This window comes from Sceloporus occidentalis, unplaced genomic scaffold, assembly GCF_023333645.1.
Source record: "Sceloporus occidentalis isolate IW3139 unplaced genomic scaffold, rSceOcc1.0.p SCAF_1, whole genome shotgun sequence".
NCBI lineage: Eukaryota > Metazoa > Chordata > Lepidosauria > Squamata > Phrynosomatidae > Sceloporus > Sceloporus occidentalis.
The window spans coordinates 51,706,076-51,725,869 of NW_028316981.1; the positions used below are offsets into that span (position 1 = coordinate 51,706,076).

Here is a 19,794-nt window from a genome sequence, read left to right on the forward strand (position 1 = left end):
GTGAAGGGATTTCAAAACCGGTGTTATGTGATCGGTACGACGAGTACCTGTAATTAACCTGGCTGCCATATTTTGTACAAGTTGAAGTTTCTGAAGCCATGACCTCTAGTATGTGGAGGGCAGGACTGCAGATGACTGGGCTCATTCATGGGGCTGCTGTATGTCAAAGGTGGCTCAAAGGTAAATACTTTTGGCCCTCTGTATCCATGTGGCCATTTTAAAGATGTGGTATGTCTAACCCTCTTTCATGTTCATCTTAAAGCCTATTTGAATACTGGCCCTGGCCTTTAGAACTATAATGTTATGGTAATGGTAATATCACTTTCATCATTATTTCTCCTTCTTACTTAGTGAATGCATCTGTAAAGCAGCAATACTGTGATAACATCCGGTGGATTCAGGAAGCCAAGAGGCACAATTTGGTATGTGGAAGCTGAAATAATGCTCAAAGAACATCACCTCCAAATGAAAGTTATTGTTTCCAAGCAAAAAATGTATTTTTCGCTCTGTGTTCTTTTGTTTTACTTTGTTGAAATGCTTGGTGACAAGTATGCAGTCTTGTATATTGCATGTGATTTGAGAAGGCTTATTTATCTCCTGCTTTGATGCAAACTGTGGAGTAGGTGTTCATGAGTCTGACAGCTGTTGGCACATTTATGCAGTCATGTTTCTTTTAATGGGTTTTTGAAGTATAAATATAAAGAGGAAGAATAGAACTTGGAGGTGGAGAGTATATTTCCAAAAATACACTTTCCTGCAATTGACATCTGTACAATACATGTTCATGCACAGCTACAGCAGTTAAAATCTTCTAACCACTGGACAATAGATGCTGAGTGTTGATCTTTCCAAAAGTGGAGTATACATCTTTTAGCAACTGTAAGAACAAAGTTGATTATGCTGTTGGCATCATCATCTCACAGAGTAGATTGAAGTTGTCATTCAACATCTAGAGGGCCACATATTCCTCACACCAACTTTAGATATAATAGAGCACCAGATTCATTATAGCTTTTAGAAAAGCAATTCTAGGAGAGAGTGAGTAACAGCAGAAAGATGGAAGGGATGGGTTGGTAGCACGTCTTCCACTGCCAGCTTTCCCTCCCACCCACCGTCATGTTCCGCCCATTGGAGGATTTCAAATGCATGCTTTCTCTTGCAAAGGTAAGCTTGAAATCCTGTGCAATCTAATGTTTCACTACTTCTGAAAGTTCTACTAGAAACAAGGCTCATGATTTCTGTATCTTGTTTATAAGCCCCATGAAGAATCTGAGAAGCTTTCCAGACTGTTAGATTTACAAAAATGCAAAATGGTTTGAATTTTGGTTTAAAGAAAGAAATTCACTACAGTTTTAGAGGAGCAGACCCTCAGCCTGTCCTGGAGAGAACATTCATGGAATATCAATAACTTGTTATGACACAAATGGAACAATGTCCCATTACAATTAAATTGTGGAGAAAAGAACAATGTTATCTTCTCATTGTTCTAAATTGCTAACATGTTATGAATAATGGGATTACCCTAGCTTTATGATGTTGTTGTAGCAAATGACCCTGAGGATCTTGGGCCTGGAGCACATTCCTAGCTCCCATGACCCTGACAATCAAAAACATAGGTCCAGAACTGGTGACTTTGTTTTTGCTACTAGATTTCCCAGTTAGTTCTCTGTAGGCACTCCACTAAAATGTTTAATTTGAAGGAGTTGTTACATACTAGGAAATAATTAATTATTTTTCAATTTTGCTTGACTAGGAAAACATCCCATTCAGATATACAACAGAATACAAATCCTCAGATAAATACATTGTTGGGAGCCAATATTCGCCATTTTAGGCCTCAGCTATGGAATACTAAAAAGCCTAGTGAAATAAACAGAAAAAGAGAGAGAATAGTAAATATTTCACACTCTTTGGGATCATAGTTCCTTTTTTACTTTTCATTTTCATCTGTCATTCCCAATATATGCTTATGGGACAATAAGCAAAGAGCAAACACTGGACTGTAGGTCTTCATCTGTCATTTTCAGTATACTGGCTTGTAGCAGCTACAATCAGTTTTCATGACTGTAGATATACACATAGTCAGATGGTAATCCTTTGCCATGAAATGTGTGTTATTATGAATCACTAATCCTGCTTTTTTCCATTTAAAAATTCTTTGAGACCCACACATCTGAACTTAGAAGAAACTTTGTTACTGTATTATTTCTGTTTTTCTAGGTTGTAGGATCCCAAGCAAGAATTTTGTATTCGGATCAGAAAGGCCGTGTGGCTATTGCAGTAGCTATTAATCAAGGTATAGCTGAAGGAAGAATTAAGGTACAGATTTTTTATCCTCTCCTCCCTTCCGTTCATTACATCTTGTTCATTTAGTTCTGACATATGAGATTGTCCCGTAATGGAAAAAGCCATATAGTCCAGTTCTCTGTGGGTTTTTTTTTTAAATGGTTAACACTAGATTGATAAACTCAGAAAGGGGCAGTGATCTGTCCTATCAAAATATAAACCATCTCAAGTGAAAGAAAACACATGCTGTGCAAATATGACTTTTTTCTAAGATTTCTAACCCATGCTCCTTTTTCTAATCCTATTAGTAATGACTAATAGTCATCAATCATTGACATAATGACTAATGGTCATTGATATTAGTAATGATTAATGGACATCAATGACTGATGGTGTGGTTTATACAGAATTTTAATTAATGGAAATGTTGCCTCTTTCCTGCACTACAGAAATTCATCCGAAAAGGGGTGCCCCAGCTCAGGTGTCTATTCTATCGTAGGCACCACACCACATATTGGGAAATTACTATGAGTATTGGCTGCTTGTAATGGGAACTCCATGGTTGGAACCATAGGATCATAGACTCATAGAGTTGGAAGAAACCACATGGACCAACCAGTCCAATCCCCTGCTATTCAGGAACTCTCAATCAAAACATACCCAACAGATGGTCATCCAATCTAGAGTCTTTGTTTGTTCAGGTTTCAGGGCCTTCAGCAGCAAAAAGGAAACAGACGTGTGCAATATCATACCCTCCAGCTGGTAGAGAGTTTAGATGCTCTAATTTGGCTAAGCCTGGTATAAATGCCAAGAGGTTACTTGTTTTCTACCTTTTGCTAATCAGTCAAAGCTTTCAGTTTTAGGTGCCAGCTTTTCAAGTGTGCAGCTCAACTTGAAAATGCCAACTGAAATCCCATCCAGTGGCTACAGAAATTCTAAAGTAGAAAGTAATATTTGGCAACCCACTGCATCACCCAACTGCTGACTTCATGAAACTTATGTCCAAGGCAAAAACAACCCTTGTGTTTTCTTCCAAATACACATCAGAACTTATCAGTCTAAGATGTTCCCAAAAAGTAGTTTTAGAAGACACTGTGAGGTTATCAGCAGGTGAAAATGTATTCAAGGACAAAAAAGAGTTACTATGAAATACAGTGCAATTTATACCTTTCAGTACTGTAGCTGAAGGGGCTATGCACACCAGCCATAAAGGCCAGCCTGGGGCCGGAGTCACAGCATGTGCCACATGAGGCACAGCCCGACTCCGCCCCCAGGGTAGTGTGATGCCGTGTGCCACTCCATACAGTGCGCAGCATCACAGTGCTCCTGCTGTAATTGAATATTTATTCTGTGTAAAATTTACACATGGTTGACTTGCCTGGAAAACAACATTTTCTATGCAGCAGTGCAGAAATATTATTTTCTGCCCCAAATGTGTGGTTTCTTACACAGACATACTGTTCTTTGTGCAAAACCACCATGTGCAAAATTTGCATGGAATAAGTACTGAATTTCAAATAGGCTTTGAAAATTGCATGGTTTTCAGAGACTTTTTTGCAGGAGGAAGAAAAATTGCTAAAATTATTTGCTCCCTTCAATGAGAAACTTACTGAAGAATTATATCCCTACTAAAAATAAAACAGGGGTGGGGTTGGGGACACAGGATGAAAGAAGAAGTATACTTTAAGCAACTTGACTAATTATTATTCACATCTCTTCAGTGCCTTGCTCACTATTGGCTCCAGTGTGGTTGTATCTTCTTTTAAAATGGAACAATAATCTAAAATCCTCTATAGAAACTGCAAGAGAATGTCCCAGCTGCCAGTTGCCCACCTCCACTTCTTTCCATAGTAGCAGCAAGGAGGTTTTAGTAGCCAGGAAACCCAGTGTGAGCAACAGGTATTGATATACACAAGCCCTATGTTGTTGTTATTGTTGCTCTGAAATGTCCTGGAATGTGGGTGGGTGGGGTAGCCATCCTCTGGAAAGGAATAAAATCTTGCTGCTGGTGCCACTGCATTGCAATAAAATAGTCCAGTGAAATAGCATCATCATCATCACCATCACCATCATCATCATCATCATCATCATCATCATCATCATCATCATCATCCCATTTCCCCCCGAAACGGACTCAGAGCAGCTTACAATTTAAAAGACCAGTAGAATAAAGAACATGCTTACAAAAGTGATGCTTTTGGAATATAATAAAAATAAATAAAGCTTTTATTTATATACCGCGCCTTCCATAGATCAGGGCGGTTTACATAAAATTACAATACACATACAATAGTTAAAAACAACACCATACAAAGTACAAGAATAAAAGTAAAATGACACCAGCTAAAACCCCAGTAGCCCATCCTCACAGCCACGGAAGAGGAGGGAGGCCCGCAGGGTTTTTATGCGGGGAATGCTAGCTGGAAAAAAAAAGGTTTTCAACTCCCTTTTAAATTGGGCCAGGGAGGTGATCGAGCGGAGCTCGGCGGGCAGCGTGTTCCAAAGGGCCGGGGCGGCGATGGAAAATGTCCGCCTTGCGACGGAGGTAAGCCTAGCCCCTGGCACCTTCAGTAGTAGCTGCCCGGATGTTCTGAGGGTGCGGGACGGAATGTATGGGGAGAGGCGGTCCTTCAAGTACCCTGGACCCAAGCCATTTAGGGCTTTATAGGTAATCACCAACGCCTTATATTGGGCCCGGAAACGAATAGGCAGCCAGTGAAGATCTTTAAGCACCGGTGTTATATGGCTGGTCCTGGGAACACCAGTGACCAGCCTGGCTGCCATATTTTGCACCATCTGTAGTTTCCGGGTTTGGTATAAGGGTTGCCCCATGTAGAGTACATTGCAGAAATCCAGTCTTGAGGTTACCAGAGCATGTACAACAGTTTCTAGGTCCCTCTGGGTCAGGTATGGGCGCAGCTGGCGAATAAGCCGCAGCTGATAACAGGTGTTCTTGACCGTCGCATTCACCTGAGTAGTCAGGTGAAGCGACGAATCAAGAAGCACCCCCAAACTGCGCACGGAGTCCTTCACAGGGAGCGTGACCCCGTTCAGGACGGGTGGAACCACCGCCATTCCTGACCCAGGGGAACCTATCACTAGTACCTCCGTTTTCTCTGGATTCAGCTTGAGTCGGTTTTCCCTCATCCAGCCCATTACTGACTCTAGACAAGCCACGAGAGGAGAGACGCCATCCCCAGTCACTGCATCAGTCGGAGACATAGAGAAAATGATTTGGGTGTCATCAGCGTACTGATAACCCCGCGCCCCATGTCTCCGGATGATCTCTCCCAGCGGTTTCATGTAAATGTTAAATAGCATGGGAGACAGAATGGCTCCTTGAGGGACCCCAGTTTTAAGGGGCCTCTCGTCAGAGCACACGTCTCCCAGCTGCACCATCTGGGACCTCCCAGAGAGGTAGGACCGGAACCACTGGAGCGCAGTGCCCCCGATTCCCACCTCTGCCAGGCGTCCCAGAAGGATACCATGGTCTATGGTATCGAAAGCCGCTGAGATGTCCAAGAGCACCAACAGGGACACGCTTCCCCCGTCAATGCTCAGACGGAGATCATCGACCAGGGCGACCATGGCCGCCTCAACCCCGTAACCCGTCCGAAAGCCAGTTTGAAATGGGTCCAGATAATCCGTTTCATCCAAGATCGCCTGAAGTTGGATTGCAACCGCCCTCTCGATGACCTTTCCCAAAAATGGCAGCAGCGAAACTGGCCGATAATTATTATAAACCAGGGGGTCGAGGGGGGGCTTTTTTAAGATAGGTTTTATAATGGCCAATTTAAGTTCTGATGGAAATTGGCCCTCCCTCAAAGATGTGTTAATAATCCGGCGTAACAACAAGGTTACCGCCGGCCCCCCCTGGGCCGCAAGCCACGAGGGACAGGGATCGAGAGAGCAGGTTGTCTTCCGAACACTTCCGAGGATCTTGTCCACATCATCGGTACTTACCAACTCAAACTGATCCAGTTTAATGGAGTCCGCGGAGGCTCTGGATACCTCTACTCTAGGTTCTGCTTGAATGTCGGCATCAAGACCTTCGCTTATCCGAGAGGTTTTATCCGCGAAAAAGTCGTTAAAACGGTCACAGCAGGCCTTCGAAGGTTCAAGGATCTGGTTCAGGGCGGGGGGGAGCTGAGTTAGCTCCCTAACCACCCTGAACAACTCTGCCGGACGCGACTCTGCGGACGCAATACGAGCACCATAGAACGAGTTCTTTGCTGCTCGTATTGCCTCTCCGTAGTCCTCTAATAGTTGGTCTAGGAGAGCCTTGTCGTCTAAGCGAAGGTGTTTCCGCCAACGGTACTCTAGCCGTCGCAGTTCCCGCTTCCTTGCCCGGAGATCTTCCGTGTACCAGGGCTTACATTTGGAAGCGGGCCTGAGAGGGCGCTTGGGAGCGATGCTGTGAATATAGAAACATTCTATGATTACTTTTTAAAAAACACCTGAGAACTACACCGACAAATACTCCAGCCATCAGCAGCATTTACTCTACTCAGAGAACTCCAATAAGAATGACAGTCCATGATTCATGGAAGTGGGTGGCATTGACACATGTCTCCATGTGTAACAACACATGTGCACCATACAAAATGCTGCCACACCACCAGCATTATAAATAAATTAAAAAAATCCCTCTTGCCACAAGCCTTGCACTGAGAAGATGGTATCAATGCAGAGAAATCAGCTAGTACCCACAGCTGGTCTCTGCTCCATGGTATATTAATTCACAGCAGGATGATGAGGATGAAGATAATCTGTTAATCTTAACAGAAAATCAGAGTCAAAATTTGTCAGTTTTTTTTAATCTGGCCCACATCTGTTGTGTCTGCCCTGCTGCCCTGACCCGCATTAGAGATCTGTACCAACTGGCATAAAGTACTCTGGGAGTGATAATGGGGACATTCATTTTGACTTTACTTTGTCTCTTTTCCATGGTAAAGATTTTCCTGTGCGCTTCATGTAGTTAGATTTATATTTAACTTAAATGTAATTAAATTTTCATTTACATTTGTATTTAACTTCTTTTAAATTTCATGTTGTACTGCATTTATATTTGACCTTTTTTATGGGAGAGATTATGCATATATCTTTTGTTTGACTGGCGATGATCATACTATCTTTACTACCTTTTTATAAGCTTTTTTGTTCTTTACAGGCACCAGTGGTTCTTAGCAGAGACCACCACGATGTAAGTGGGACTGACAGTCCTTACAGAGAAACGTCAAACATCTATGATGGTTCTGCATTTTGTGCAGGTCAGATGGGTGGCTGCAGGCTTGTCTTTCCTGTGATTATTAGAATTCCCTGAGATTAGGAAACAAATGTCACCAAATGTCCCTTAAAAACCTTCTTTTTAAATTTGGCTGGGTAGAGATTTCCAAAGCCTGGGAAAGTTCCCCCCCCATGCCCCCACTGGGCATGATTGGCTTGGGGCTTCTGGAAATAATTTTTCCATCGTCCGAAGGTTTCCTGTTACATTTATGTTGTCTACAATTCAGTGATATCAAAAGAGGTGCAACTCCTTGAAGAGTAACTAGGTTGTTGTGATCTCAGCTTTCATAAGCCACCATCTACTCCAACAGAGGCAGGAAACAGGCAGAGGTTAAATAAAATATTTCTAGATGAGAGCTAAAAATAATGAAATTGTAAGAAAAAATAATACAGCACACATCATTATAGCTAGTGTCCAAGTTATTAACTGACTGACTGACCTCAGTTAATAAAGTACCTTTTATTTAAAACTGACGATATTCACACATGAAATGAAACAACTAATATTTTGAACAAGGGGAAACACAAGACCACTCGAAGGCTTCTCACAAAATGCATCCAGAAATGACTTTTTCTTTCATGAGCCTCTTCTTTTCTTATTATTTCCATATTGACGATCAATTTTCTAGATCTGTGGGATTTTTTTTAACATGTTGGGAGTAGATGGTGCAGCAGGCTAATCTGCTCTCACATTCCTCTGTTTTGCTGTTCACACATGCCCAGTAAGGGATTCCGTAGGCAGCTGCTATCTACCTTGCCTATTGTAGGTATCTCTGGTACCCACAGCTGAAGTAGGATCAACTGCAGTAAAATCCTGCACTTTCCCAGCTGAAACTTTCTTTACTACATTGTTTACTGCAGACATGAGGCAGCAACCAGACACCATCAGTCTGTATTTCTCCAGTTCTCCTTCGCTATCCCTCTAAAGCCAATGTTACCTTTAAAAAAAACAAAAAAACAATAACTTGCAGCTAGACAAAGAATAAGGAAAGAGGGGAAGACTATGGAGTATATCACACTGATGTTTTTTGGGGGGTTTGCAGCTCAGATCCATCGTGAGTGCGGGTCCACGATTTGGATTCACGTCATAACGTGACTGTGTTTTTAGATGCGATTGCTTTCTGTGGAAGCTCCTTCCGTGGCGCTTCCGCAGTGATTCCAAAGTGACCCCTCATTTTGGTGAAATCAGAAAAAAAGAGAATTCACAGAATTCGTATTCAAGCTCGCTTCGATTTCACTCCAAATTGGTCTGGTGTGGAATGCAACTTTGCTTCCGTCCCGGTACACCCCTCCAAACCTCCAAGGTCCCACATTTCCCATGATGCCATGCTGCAATTTTGCTCCATTTGCTTCTGGTACTCTCCCTCCCCCGCTTCCATTGCTGCTGAGGGGAAATGTAGTTTCCACAGTGGAAATGCTGGGGAAAAGGCAGAAAGCTACTGGGGAATGAATGTATTCACGTTTTAACATGGACAGGAAACTTGCTGGCGCTGTTTCCGATGCCACTGGGGAAGGCTGCTTGTGTGACAGGAAAAAATGGACCACATATCCCAGAGAAAGAGTTCTAGTTTGGGTGACACAGGGGACCCTATCTGTCTCCCATGGAAAGGCTCCTTGTGTGACAGGAAAAAAACGGACCACATATACCAGAGAAAGAGTTCTAGTTTGGGTGCCAAGATGGACCCGATCTCCCAAAAAAGAGTTCTAGTTTGGATGCCAAGACGGACTCTAAAGCCCATAGAACATGAAGCATTCTTTCACGTGAGGCTAGCATTCAGATCCAAAGGATTTACTTCCAAGTAAATGTACACCTTCTACTTCTATTTTCCAGTGAATAATAATAATAATAATAATAATTCCTTAATAATAATAATAAATGGATGGGGGCTCTGACACGGAGGATAGATATAGATGTGGCTGAAATAGATGAGGCGAATGGCAGGAGGATAGATGTGGATGTGGATGAAAGGAAGGGGGCTCTGACATGGAGGACCCCGTTTGAATTTGGCTGCCAGGGTGGGAAAATAGAAGGGAGGAAGAAACGTGAAGCAGTCTTTCATGTGAGGCTAGCATTCACGTGAAAGTGGAACCAGGCTCCCTTCTTATCTCGGAAGTGCAAAGGTTCAGGATGCGTTCAGACCCCCACTGAGCATGTGCAAGGGTGCTGATTTGAATCAAGTTGAATCCACATGGTATGTACTAGTGTGGTGATACAATGTGCACTCACTCTGCTTTGCATGAATCTGTATCACGTGACTTGCCTTGGATTGGATTCCCCCTTGATTTGGAAGGGCAACGGAAGGGCAGCCAGGTATGATAAAACACTCACATTATGACATGAATTCGTATAGCTGAACCAGGAGTCACCCCAGATCTGAACTGCATAAATCTCAGTGTGATAAACTCCTTTGTAAAAATTAGCTTAACTGACAGAGATTTTGTTAACTGAGAAAAACATGAGAATATAAATGTATGGAACAACATCATGATGCTATGGAATTGATTGTTTCCCCCATTTTAATATTTGTGGTACAAGTGCCTGTGCACAAGAAAGGCCCAGTATTGGCAGGCTTGGAAGAATCTCAAGGTTTTGAGAAGTAAAGACACACACAACACACACACAAATCAACTTTATGGTTCCCCCCCCCCCCCCAGCCTGAGGGAGGAGCTGCCCCAAAACATCCCAACGAGGAATGAGTATGCCAAGTGGCCACATGGTACTGATTATTGAGAGAATGAGACAGAAAACCAAGGCTTGCAGGATACCATTTGTATTCTACCTATTTGTAGTGAACTCATTGGACTAGGGCAATGGACAGAAAATAGCTGGCAGTGGTGTGGAAGAAAATAAAAATCATCTGATGCCTTTGCCTGCTCAATCCTGAGTCAGAAGCAGCACCAGTTGGAAATCCCATGTGAGCATAACAAAACAGCAGTCCTATTTTGTGTGGCAAGACATGAGGGACAAGACATGTGCGTTGTGGCATTCTGAAATTTGTAGTTCCAAAGCTGTAACTTTTCCAAGCTATGAAACAAGGAGACAGTGAGAGAGAGAGAGCAGTGACTTCTGCTCCTGCCAACCTGCTCACCTTCTTCATTTGAGGGGAAGTAGACAGGTAAACAAATGGGCTGATGACACAAATGAGAAGCAGCAATAGCTGTCTGACCTAGTCAGTGCACTGAGAGGCCTATTCTTCATTCTCCTCAAAAGAGGAATGGGAATTAGCAATTGGCCTCATTTTATGAGCCTTATCACACTAGACGAATCCCACTCAGAAATAGGATTTTAGAAGTAGAAAAAAACCGCTAATGTGGGATGATTTTCGGACATGTTTCTTCCAAACAGAAATAACGCAAAAATAAAGCGAATGGAAAATGGACAAAATCAACACTTTCCTTTTGCTTTATTTTTGCATTATTTCCGTTTGGGAGAAACGTCATCTGAGAAACCTCCCATATTTGTGGGTTTTTTTATCTACTTTTAAATCCCATTTCTGAGTGGGATTCATCTAGTATGATAAGGTCCTTGTCCCTCCACTAAATAATTTTTAAAAATAGGGATCTGACAGCAGTTCGGACATGGTACAAGGATCATCTGCAATCACATTTATATTGGCCACTGGTAACAAATATAATACGATCATACAGAAGGGACTCATCCAGACTGTCAGCTTCTTGCTGGCTTTGTTGCCAAACAGTGATTATGCACAATACTTGGAAATGATCTTTTAAATGGAAGAGTAAAGCTTTTGCCAAATAGCTGCAAAAATAGTTTGTGGTTTGTGCCCCACCCCACCAACTTTCAACCGAATATTTCCCATGCTTCAGTCATCCCTTTCTTTTCCCACAGATATGGCTGTTCAAAACTTTGTAGGAGACTCATTCAGAGGAGCTACCTGGATCGCCTTACACAATGGTGGTGGTGTTGGCTGGTAAGGAGAATTTGCCTTTGAAAGGAAAAGATACAAGTAAGAGTAGTAAGAAAGGTTGGTCATATATTAACAGCCTGCTTGTGAAAATATTGAGGGATACTCTCATTAAACCTTTTCCAAATTTCCTGAAATTCATTTGGTCAGTTGTTTCTCATTCTCCTAAGTGTGGGGGTCTGGAATGCAAGCAACAGATGAATTGGAGCTATACATTTAATGTTATACAAACTGTTATACAACAAACTGACCATTCAGAACAGCCTCTATGGTCTGTATGTTTTTTTCTATTTTGTCTGAAATGTGTTTTACAAATACATTTGTATATATATAGCACTATTTGGAAAAAATCTCTTTGTTAAAGAAGGGCAAAAACTGTGTGTGTGTGTGTTAAAACAGACCTTACTTCCAGTGTTATGTTCAGTTAGATCTATTTAGACTCCCCTCCAGCTACATTTAAACCTGTGACCTTTGGACCCCAGTATAACATGCCCATATGCTAAAATGCAGTAAGAGTTTGCTGATACAAAACAGGTCAGGTGCCAGCCATCTTTTTCTCCACTCCCAACCCCAATTAGTTCTAGCATATATATTTTTGAAGACAAAGGATGGGCTAATTCAAACCTCTTTTTGCAGAACATGAGCCTGTATGAATTTTCATAGAGCACAATATCTTCACAGATCAGGCTTCTTAATGGCAGTAATGTCATCCGGATTGGATAGGACTTTAGGGCAGGTATCCAGGTGCCCAGGAAGTTCTCCAAACATAGGAAGGATGACTAACTGTATTTTAAAGTACATGAAACTATACACATTACTTTTCAAGCAGGTATTCTGCCCCAGATAAGATGATTAAATAAAATCATCTACCTGCATACTCCTGAAGACCAGTGTGGCCTTCCAGGTGTCCTACTACAATTCCTGCCAGCTCTCATTATCATGGCTGGTGGTGAGGAAAGATAGGAGCTGCAGTCTTTCAACTGGAGGACCACAAGATGCCCATTCTTTGTCTTAAGGAAACAGACCTGACACAACAGCAATAACAACAACATGCCAGATAATTTGCAAATGAGGCAAGGCTATTGTATAGGAAAAGCCTATCTGGAAGGTTCCCTTTGTGTTTTTCATTTCATGTATTTTCTAAGTTCTGAATGCAGCCCATTCTTTTTGAAGACAAATAAATACATTTAGAGGCAAAAAAAAAAAAAAAAAAAAAAAAAGGGAAACAGACCTGGCTGTTTACTTGTACTGCCATCCTGTGGAACCTGTGCATTGGACATTTCCATGCATTCTGCTAGCCTGGTTTTACTTGCGGTAAAGGATAAAGAAACTGTAAGAGCTATGCCGGTTATGTTCATTTAACAACACTCTTTTCCTGTTATTATTATTATGATTTTTATTAGGATAAAAGTGGATATGTCCATAGGAATCTGTCCTGTACTCAGTTGGACTATTTGTTTATATAGTTCAGTACTGCTGTCACTGACTAGCAACAGCAATTCAGGCAGGACAAAAATATTTCTCAGCTCAGCCTGGAAATGAGAGGCATTGAATCTTCAGCTCCTTGCATGCAAAACAATGGGATCTGCCACAGATGCTGCTGCTGACCTTGGCTGAAGATATAATAAATAAACCAACTGATATGATGTGCCAACCAAGAAGAAGGGAGAGAGTGAGAAAGTGATAGGTTCAATCAAGCTCTGTGTTTCTTACAGTGAGATAGTTCTGGCCACCAGACAATATAGTATGAAGTCTTTAACATATTAAATATGTGATTTAGGGCACATGAGTATGTGAGTATCTTATACATTTAATTTGCCACTTTCCACTAAGATGGAAGTGTGGGAAACATTAGTAAAATCTCTTTATCCCCCACAGGAACTGTTTGTGAGGGATGGGTAAGAATTTTGTTTGGATATATTTTTTTAATAAGAGTTTCCCAAAATCCGCAATTACTTCACACATTTAACAGAAAGAACTTGATTTTAAAAAAAGTTGATTGTGGAATGTGAGTGGTCTGATTCACCCATCAAGCAGAATATTTTGAGTGTCTAGTTCTAAAAATCTGCCTTTGAATTCCAGTACCTAGTCAAGGCATCACAACCATGCAGGTAACACTGAATTAGGGCTCCTGCCTTTTTTGTTTTCTCCTGATAAGGTCCTCTTTTTAAACCTCTGTTGCATACAACAGATCGGTATGACATGATCCTCTCCATGGGGTAGAGTACTTATTGAATTTGCCCAGGGCAGATGGTTAAGAATTTCTTCATACATTTGACAGGAAGATATTTTTAACCCCCCAAATCCAAATGTCAGAGCAAATGAAACAAGATTTGTCCATTCCTGCCATCTCTAGTGCAGATGGGAAGGGATCAGGATGAACTACCCATTTGAGGCTTGTGATGATCAGATGCATTAGATGTGCTTGCAAATTTCCCCATACAAATGTTTTGGTCCTTTGGTTCCCAGCATTAGCCACTGATAATTGAGTTTGCTGTGTGGTACGGGTGGGTGTGAGCATTCCTTTGACATTAGGATATTGCTGGCTAGAGAACTGACAAACATACATGGCAATACATGGATTTATCAGCCCTTTTTCCTATGTGTGTTCTGATTTCACCCCATTTCAATCTTTCCTTTGGACTCAGAGGCTAAGCATGATCTTTTCTGTGTTTTTATCAATAGCGCAGCCTGAACAGTAACAGGGATTTTTTTTCTCATATAAATCTGTATCATTTTCATTAGACCACATATAGACTTATATGAAGAGTAGCCATTGTTACAGCAGCTCAGTTCTGAAAGCCTGTTTATTAGCAGGAGGCCAGAGCTACTTGTACCAACAAAGAGACAGAAGCAATTTACCGATTGAAGTACACAGTCAACAGTGTGATGTCTTGATTGCAAGAGGGGCCTGGAATTCTTTGATCACCTTGGTTGGAGACATCTGGAAATTATAGGAGGTAGCTTAGGTCAAAATGCCACATGTTTCTTTAATTATTTGAATATATGACCCAGTGCTAATGAGGGCAAAGCGCTCTCCTATAAAAGTGAGAAGACTTGTTGGAAAATTTAACTTAACAAACATGACTTGTTGTAGGTTTAATTTATGGGCATTTTAAGGTGAGTGGATTGGGGCAATTCTAGCTCTCCCTGACCTTGGATTTATGTTGGTTTTGCGATCAAAATACATTACATAATTCTAAGTTTTGGATCCAGTATCTTGTTGTGTGCCTTAAAATCATTTCCAACTTATGGCAACCCGAAGTCATTGGATTTTCTTGGCAAGATTCATTCAGAGGCGGTTTGCCACGGGAGACCTAAACATTGATTCAATCCAGGCACCATACAGAGATCTTTGGGAGACATTTAGTCCCTGAAAGAACATTTTACATCAGTGGCCTAGGTCTTCTTTAATCACAGTATTGTTTGTGCTGTTTTATATTCTTATGCTGGCTTGATTAGCCGTATTGATTGGGATACAGTTTAGAAAAGAAACTATTTTGATTGATAATTCTCAGAATCTTCCAGATGGCAAAGCCAAATTGTGCTTGCTATGAAGTTTTGGGAGTTGATATCTAAAAAAAAGCACCTTTTCAAGCTTAGCATCAGTCCTCATCCTCATCATTTATTATTTAGACTCAAGATGGCTTGCAAATTAAAATGATTGCAATATAGTTAAAACTTACCAAATCTCAACATTAAAATCAATCAAGCTATTAACAATATTGAAAAATTTAGGACATATACTTTAAAAAAGGACACAATATAGGAGTTTATCAGACAAGGGAAATTGGAAGTATAATCCAGTGGCAATCTGAACGCAATCATGGGGTTTAACGTTATTGCATGATAACCCACTACACACAAATTTGGGCAATGGGAAGTCAGTCCAAACGCAATCATGTGGTTTCCCGTTATTGAATGATAGACTGCCACATGCAAATTTGGGCAATGGGAAGCCTATTCGAACGCAAGGCGCATTCATGTAATTGTGCTAAACTAGCGACTTTAAGTGAATGAGTTCTGGCCCCACTTTCTTTTCATTCGAATTTAAGAGAAATTCCTCTCATTTGATAAACTCCATAGGTAAAATAGTACAAAAATATAATGTTGCAATTGTGGAAGACTGGCATAGAATGTATTCTTTGTTCCCCGACATCTTCAGCTTAAAGAATCACAACCAGTAGAGCTTGGATAGCCATGTAGGGCTATATGGGATCAATTATTTGGCTCAACAAGAGGCTACTTCCTATATAGGCCCTATGCATTAGTCAGGGGAAGGGAACTACATGTGAGAAGGCAGCCTTCCCAGCCATCGCTGGTGAGTCCTCTAGCCACTTTCTCTTGAGTCTCCTAGTTACTTCCTTCTTTTGGAGGACAGAGTCAGTGTGTATCACATGCCCTATCACACAGTCCTTAAGCTGGGGTAGTGGAAGACACAGCTATGCTGCTGTTGTTGACTGATCAGTGTTCAACAAATGCTCCATTTTGCTTCAGTGTGTGGAATGGAACAGGATGTCGTGTCCTTAGTCTCAGGAAGCAATATGGCTTGGTTGCTCATGTTCGTATGTTGATTAGACCCAGAAACAAACAGCTTTGGCAATACTTACCACACTATGAGGCCTTTGACCCATAGCAGCTGTGTCCCTGACCGTAACGGCTGCGTCCCTTTTCATTAACAGTGGAAACCCACCAATGAGCTGACAATTGCACAAGTCCCCAGGTATGAGATGTTGGCAGTCACGTGGTGTCAGTGTCTCCTCTTCTCCCCCCTCCTGCTTCCAACTCCCAAGCAGGCTGGTTAGCTTTATTTTGCTATTTCTTTTCTTTCTTTCTTTTATTATCCACTCCCCCATCACAGGAGCATTGCTCCAGAATTGCATTAAAAAGTGAAAATAAAAATAATACCAAAAGGCATGCTGGGTGGGGAGGTGAGCTTAAGGGAGGTGCAGGTGGTGGGGTTAAGAAGGAGTCAAGAAGAAAGTGTAATGGCAGCAGCAGCTCCAATTGCATAATTGAGAAGATGTGATAATGGCTATTATACAAACAGGAGTAATTCCATTTTCATTGATAAGTGTAATTGCAGTGAGAATAGGGCTCATGTGGTAATATTCATAGTTATATTTGTAGGGGACAGAAAGAATTCTTTGTCAGTGAGTTCACAGAATTGCAACCCCCATTGTGCTTTTATTTTTTGAACAACATGGCAGTAAAGGAAAGCCATTGTGATATCATGGTTTGAGTGTTGGACTGGACCTCTGGGAAATCAGGGTTCAATTTTCTGCTTGACCAGGAGAAAAGACCTCCATCATTCACATTGGCTGATGCCTGGTAAAGCAAGATTCAGGGGTGACAGAAAGGAAGTGGACCAAAAGACACTGCTTAGTTAAATATACTTGACTAAGTAGCTGATCTAGGAGTTTAGTTTATGATTCTAAATTCCTAAATACATATGTTGGAGCAGCCTCCAAATGTATTATACTACTATTTCCATTATCCCCAGAACAAGTCCAGTGGTTATATTAGTCTGATGTTGGGAATCATGGTCTATCACATCTGAATTGCTGGAGCCGAAAAAGACTACTTAACTGCCACATGAAAAACTAATTGCGATTTGGATTCCAGCATGGCCCCTGCTATTACAGTAACCAAATGGCAGGGTAATAAACTTAAATAACCATGGCCTGACCTTCAAGAAACTTAGTAATATTAGCTACTTAATCAGCAGGCATGTAGGCATTTTCATTATTTGTTTAAACAAGTGCTTTTTAAGCTGTCCTGTACACAGGAGAATTACAACAGGCTCAACTCTTGGCACGGGCACTTGAGTAAGAACTTAGCTTGAAATCTGGGGAGTGTGGGAAAATGCAATATATGTGGTTCACTGTACCAGACTAGGAGTCTCACTGCCTGACATTGGAATGAAGCAGCCATCAGTTATAGGAACACATGTTTATTAGAGGCCATCTCGTCCTGCTTCCTAACTATGTGCAACAATTGAGCAACTACAACATCCTTGGGCATGTGCCCATATGTTCAATGACAGCAATGTTCCTTCAGCCTAATATGTCTCCCTCCTTCCTCTTGAGAATGTGTCATACTGAAGTGTGATGATGACATAGGATCAATTCCAAGATAAATAAATAAATAAATCAAGAATGCAATTTGTTTGGTTAATTTTAAAGGGGAGAAGTGATCAACGGAGGATTTGGTCTTGTGCTGGATGGCTCAGCTGATGCAGAAGAACGTGCAAAGATGATGTTGAGCTGGGATGTTTCCAATGGAGTAAGCAAGTTCATGTGATCAGCTTGTTTTGAAATACTGCTTTGGCATTTTCTTTAATTTGTCCAAATACAGGATTTCGCAAGTCTTTAGCAAGACTGTGTGAATTTACCATCCTCTACTAGCTGTTGTATAATGAAATTTACCTTCTGGAAGTCTGATGAGGTCTCTAGAAATCTATCACTAGTAAAGTCTCATCTCTGTTTAAAAAAACACAATTGTAGAATGATGAACAGAAAACTTTTAGAAAAAGGATAATCAAGAGCTAAAGCCAAAAGCCAAGCCTAAAGGAATGTGGGTGTAATTGCAAATCTTGTAAATTATGTTAATTCACCCAAAGCATTCTCATTCAATGTGATCTATGATTATTATTGAGCACCACTTCAGGCCTAGAAATCCTAGACTATGAAGTTACAGATTTCAGTTTTATTACACCATCATATGGAAGAATTGTTGTTGTTTACAGTATCCTTTATAAACTTTTGTGGACCTCAAGATCGACAAGGTCCTAGCCACTGGGATTAGCAGTAAGAGATAACAAGGCTTTCAGATAGTAGGAAGGGAGTCTTTTCAAGAGTAGCCCTTCAACTGGTGAATTCCTTACACTAACAGGTGTGTGTGGTCTCTTCCTTAGTTTCTTCATACTTGACCATAAATACGGTTTCATTTTGCTATGAGTAAAGATTGGGAATTAGAACTCTGGCTAGATATATTTTAATAAACTGGCTACTTCTAGCTTGGAGATATAATACACATGTCTCATACTTTCTTGTGTTCTGTATTGACAGGTGGCTAGACGCTGTTGGTCAGGTAACAACAATGCTTATGAAACCATCTGCCAAGCCATGGAGAAAGAAAAGAAACTCAAGGTGACTCTTCCCCATAAAGTGACTGATGTCAGCATCCTGGAGCAAGCACTCCGGTGTTAACCTCACACTAGTCAGCCTTTCATTCTGCCTTTGAATATTGCTCTTTTCCCTTTTTGCAATGAATCTCATTTTATGATGTAATAAATGCCATTCCGAAACTGTCTTCCAGGTAAGCAGGTTTCCCCCCCGTGTTTTGATTGGGGTAGGCAACTGTGAAATGTTTGGGGGTTGCATTAGTTTCCAAGGGAAACTTGGAGGGCTGTCCCCACCACAATGTCCCTAAATATCCTCTGTGGTGTGTAGGACAATTTTGTTTTCACCCCCAGGACATTTTAGGCCCAGGAGAAGTATTTTTATTACAACAGGAAATGACTTGGAAGTGATTTTCTGTTAGAAAAGAGCAAAACTGTTAGGAACAAATGATTTCTGTGGGGCATGCTAAAAGTGCTCCCAATGCCCCTGGAGGGTTCTGGGGGCATTTTATAGGGCAAGAAATTTGAAATGTTTTTTTTTTGGGGGGGGGGTGCATGTGGCCTGCAGACCACACTTTCTCCCTCCTTAGTTTTGATGCTTGGGGAAATCCAGCTACATTCAGCATCAATGTAAGTTTTTTCCCCCAGTAGCTTATAAGAGTATATGAAGGAAAACATAAAGTCATGCAAAATCAAACCTGTTCTTAGCTATCTGTCTAGAAATCCAAGCAAAGTTCAGAAACACAGAAGTCATAATTCTGTTCAGCAACAACTGATGGCTTCCATGTCAGTGGGACAGTGAATCTGCTGTGGGATTTAGACTGAATGTCACAGAAGCCATCCAAGGTACTGAACCCTGTCCCCCAAATTAACTGGGTACCTTGGACAGCACCTTCAGTCTAAACCCCAAAGTGTATTCTTTATCCTGAAGATGTGCAAGCTGTCTGCCACCACCAATTCCATTTCTGCCACTTATCACAACTCATTTTTGGAGTAAATTATTGTTTACAACAGTGTAAGTCACAACGTCATACAATGACCTGCCTTAAACTCTGCCATAAATTGATCATAGATTTGTGCCAGAGAACCTAGACATTCCTGAAGGAAATGCTTTTCTAGGAATGTGTAGGTCCTCCAACATGATTCTATGATCAACTTCTAGTAGATGTTGAC

General features: G+C 41.3%; 1 protein-coding gene across 1 annotated transcript in view; it reads left to right on the forward strand.

Moving 5' to 3' along the window:
- LOC149321401 (urocanate hydratase-like) overlaps window positions 1-19,318 on the forward strand; it is an 85,711-nt gene extending 66,393 nt beyond the window's left edge. Inside the window, exons 15-20 of the mRNA XM_089521078.1 lie at window positions 352-422; window positions 2,221-2,319; window positions 7,457-7,556; window positions 11,423-11,504; window positions 17,684-17,783; window positions 18,569-19,318. Coding sequence (XP_089377204.1) covers window positions 352-422; window positions 2,221-2,319; window positions 7,457-7,556; window positions 11,423-11,504; window positions 17,684-17,783; window positions 18,569-18,709 — 593 coding nt within the window. The 3' untranslated portion in view covers window positions 18,710-19,318. The remainder of the gene's footprint in view (window positions 1-351; window positions 423-2,220; window positions 2,320-7,456; window positions 7,557-11,422; window positions 11,505-17,683; window positions 17,784-18,568) is intronic.
- Window positions 19,319-19,794: the final 476 nt, after the last annotated feature.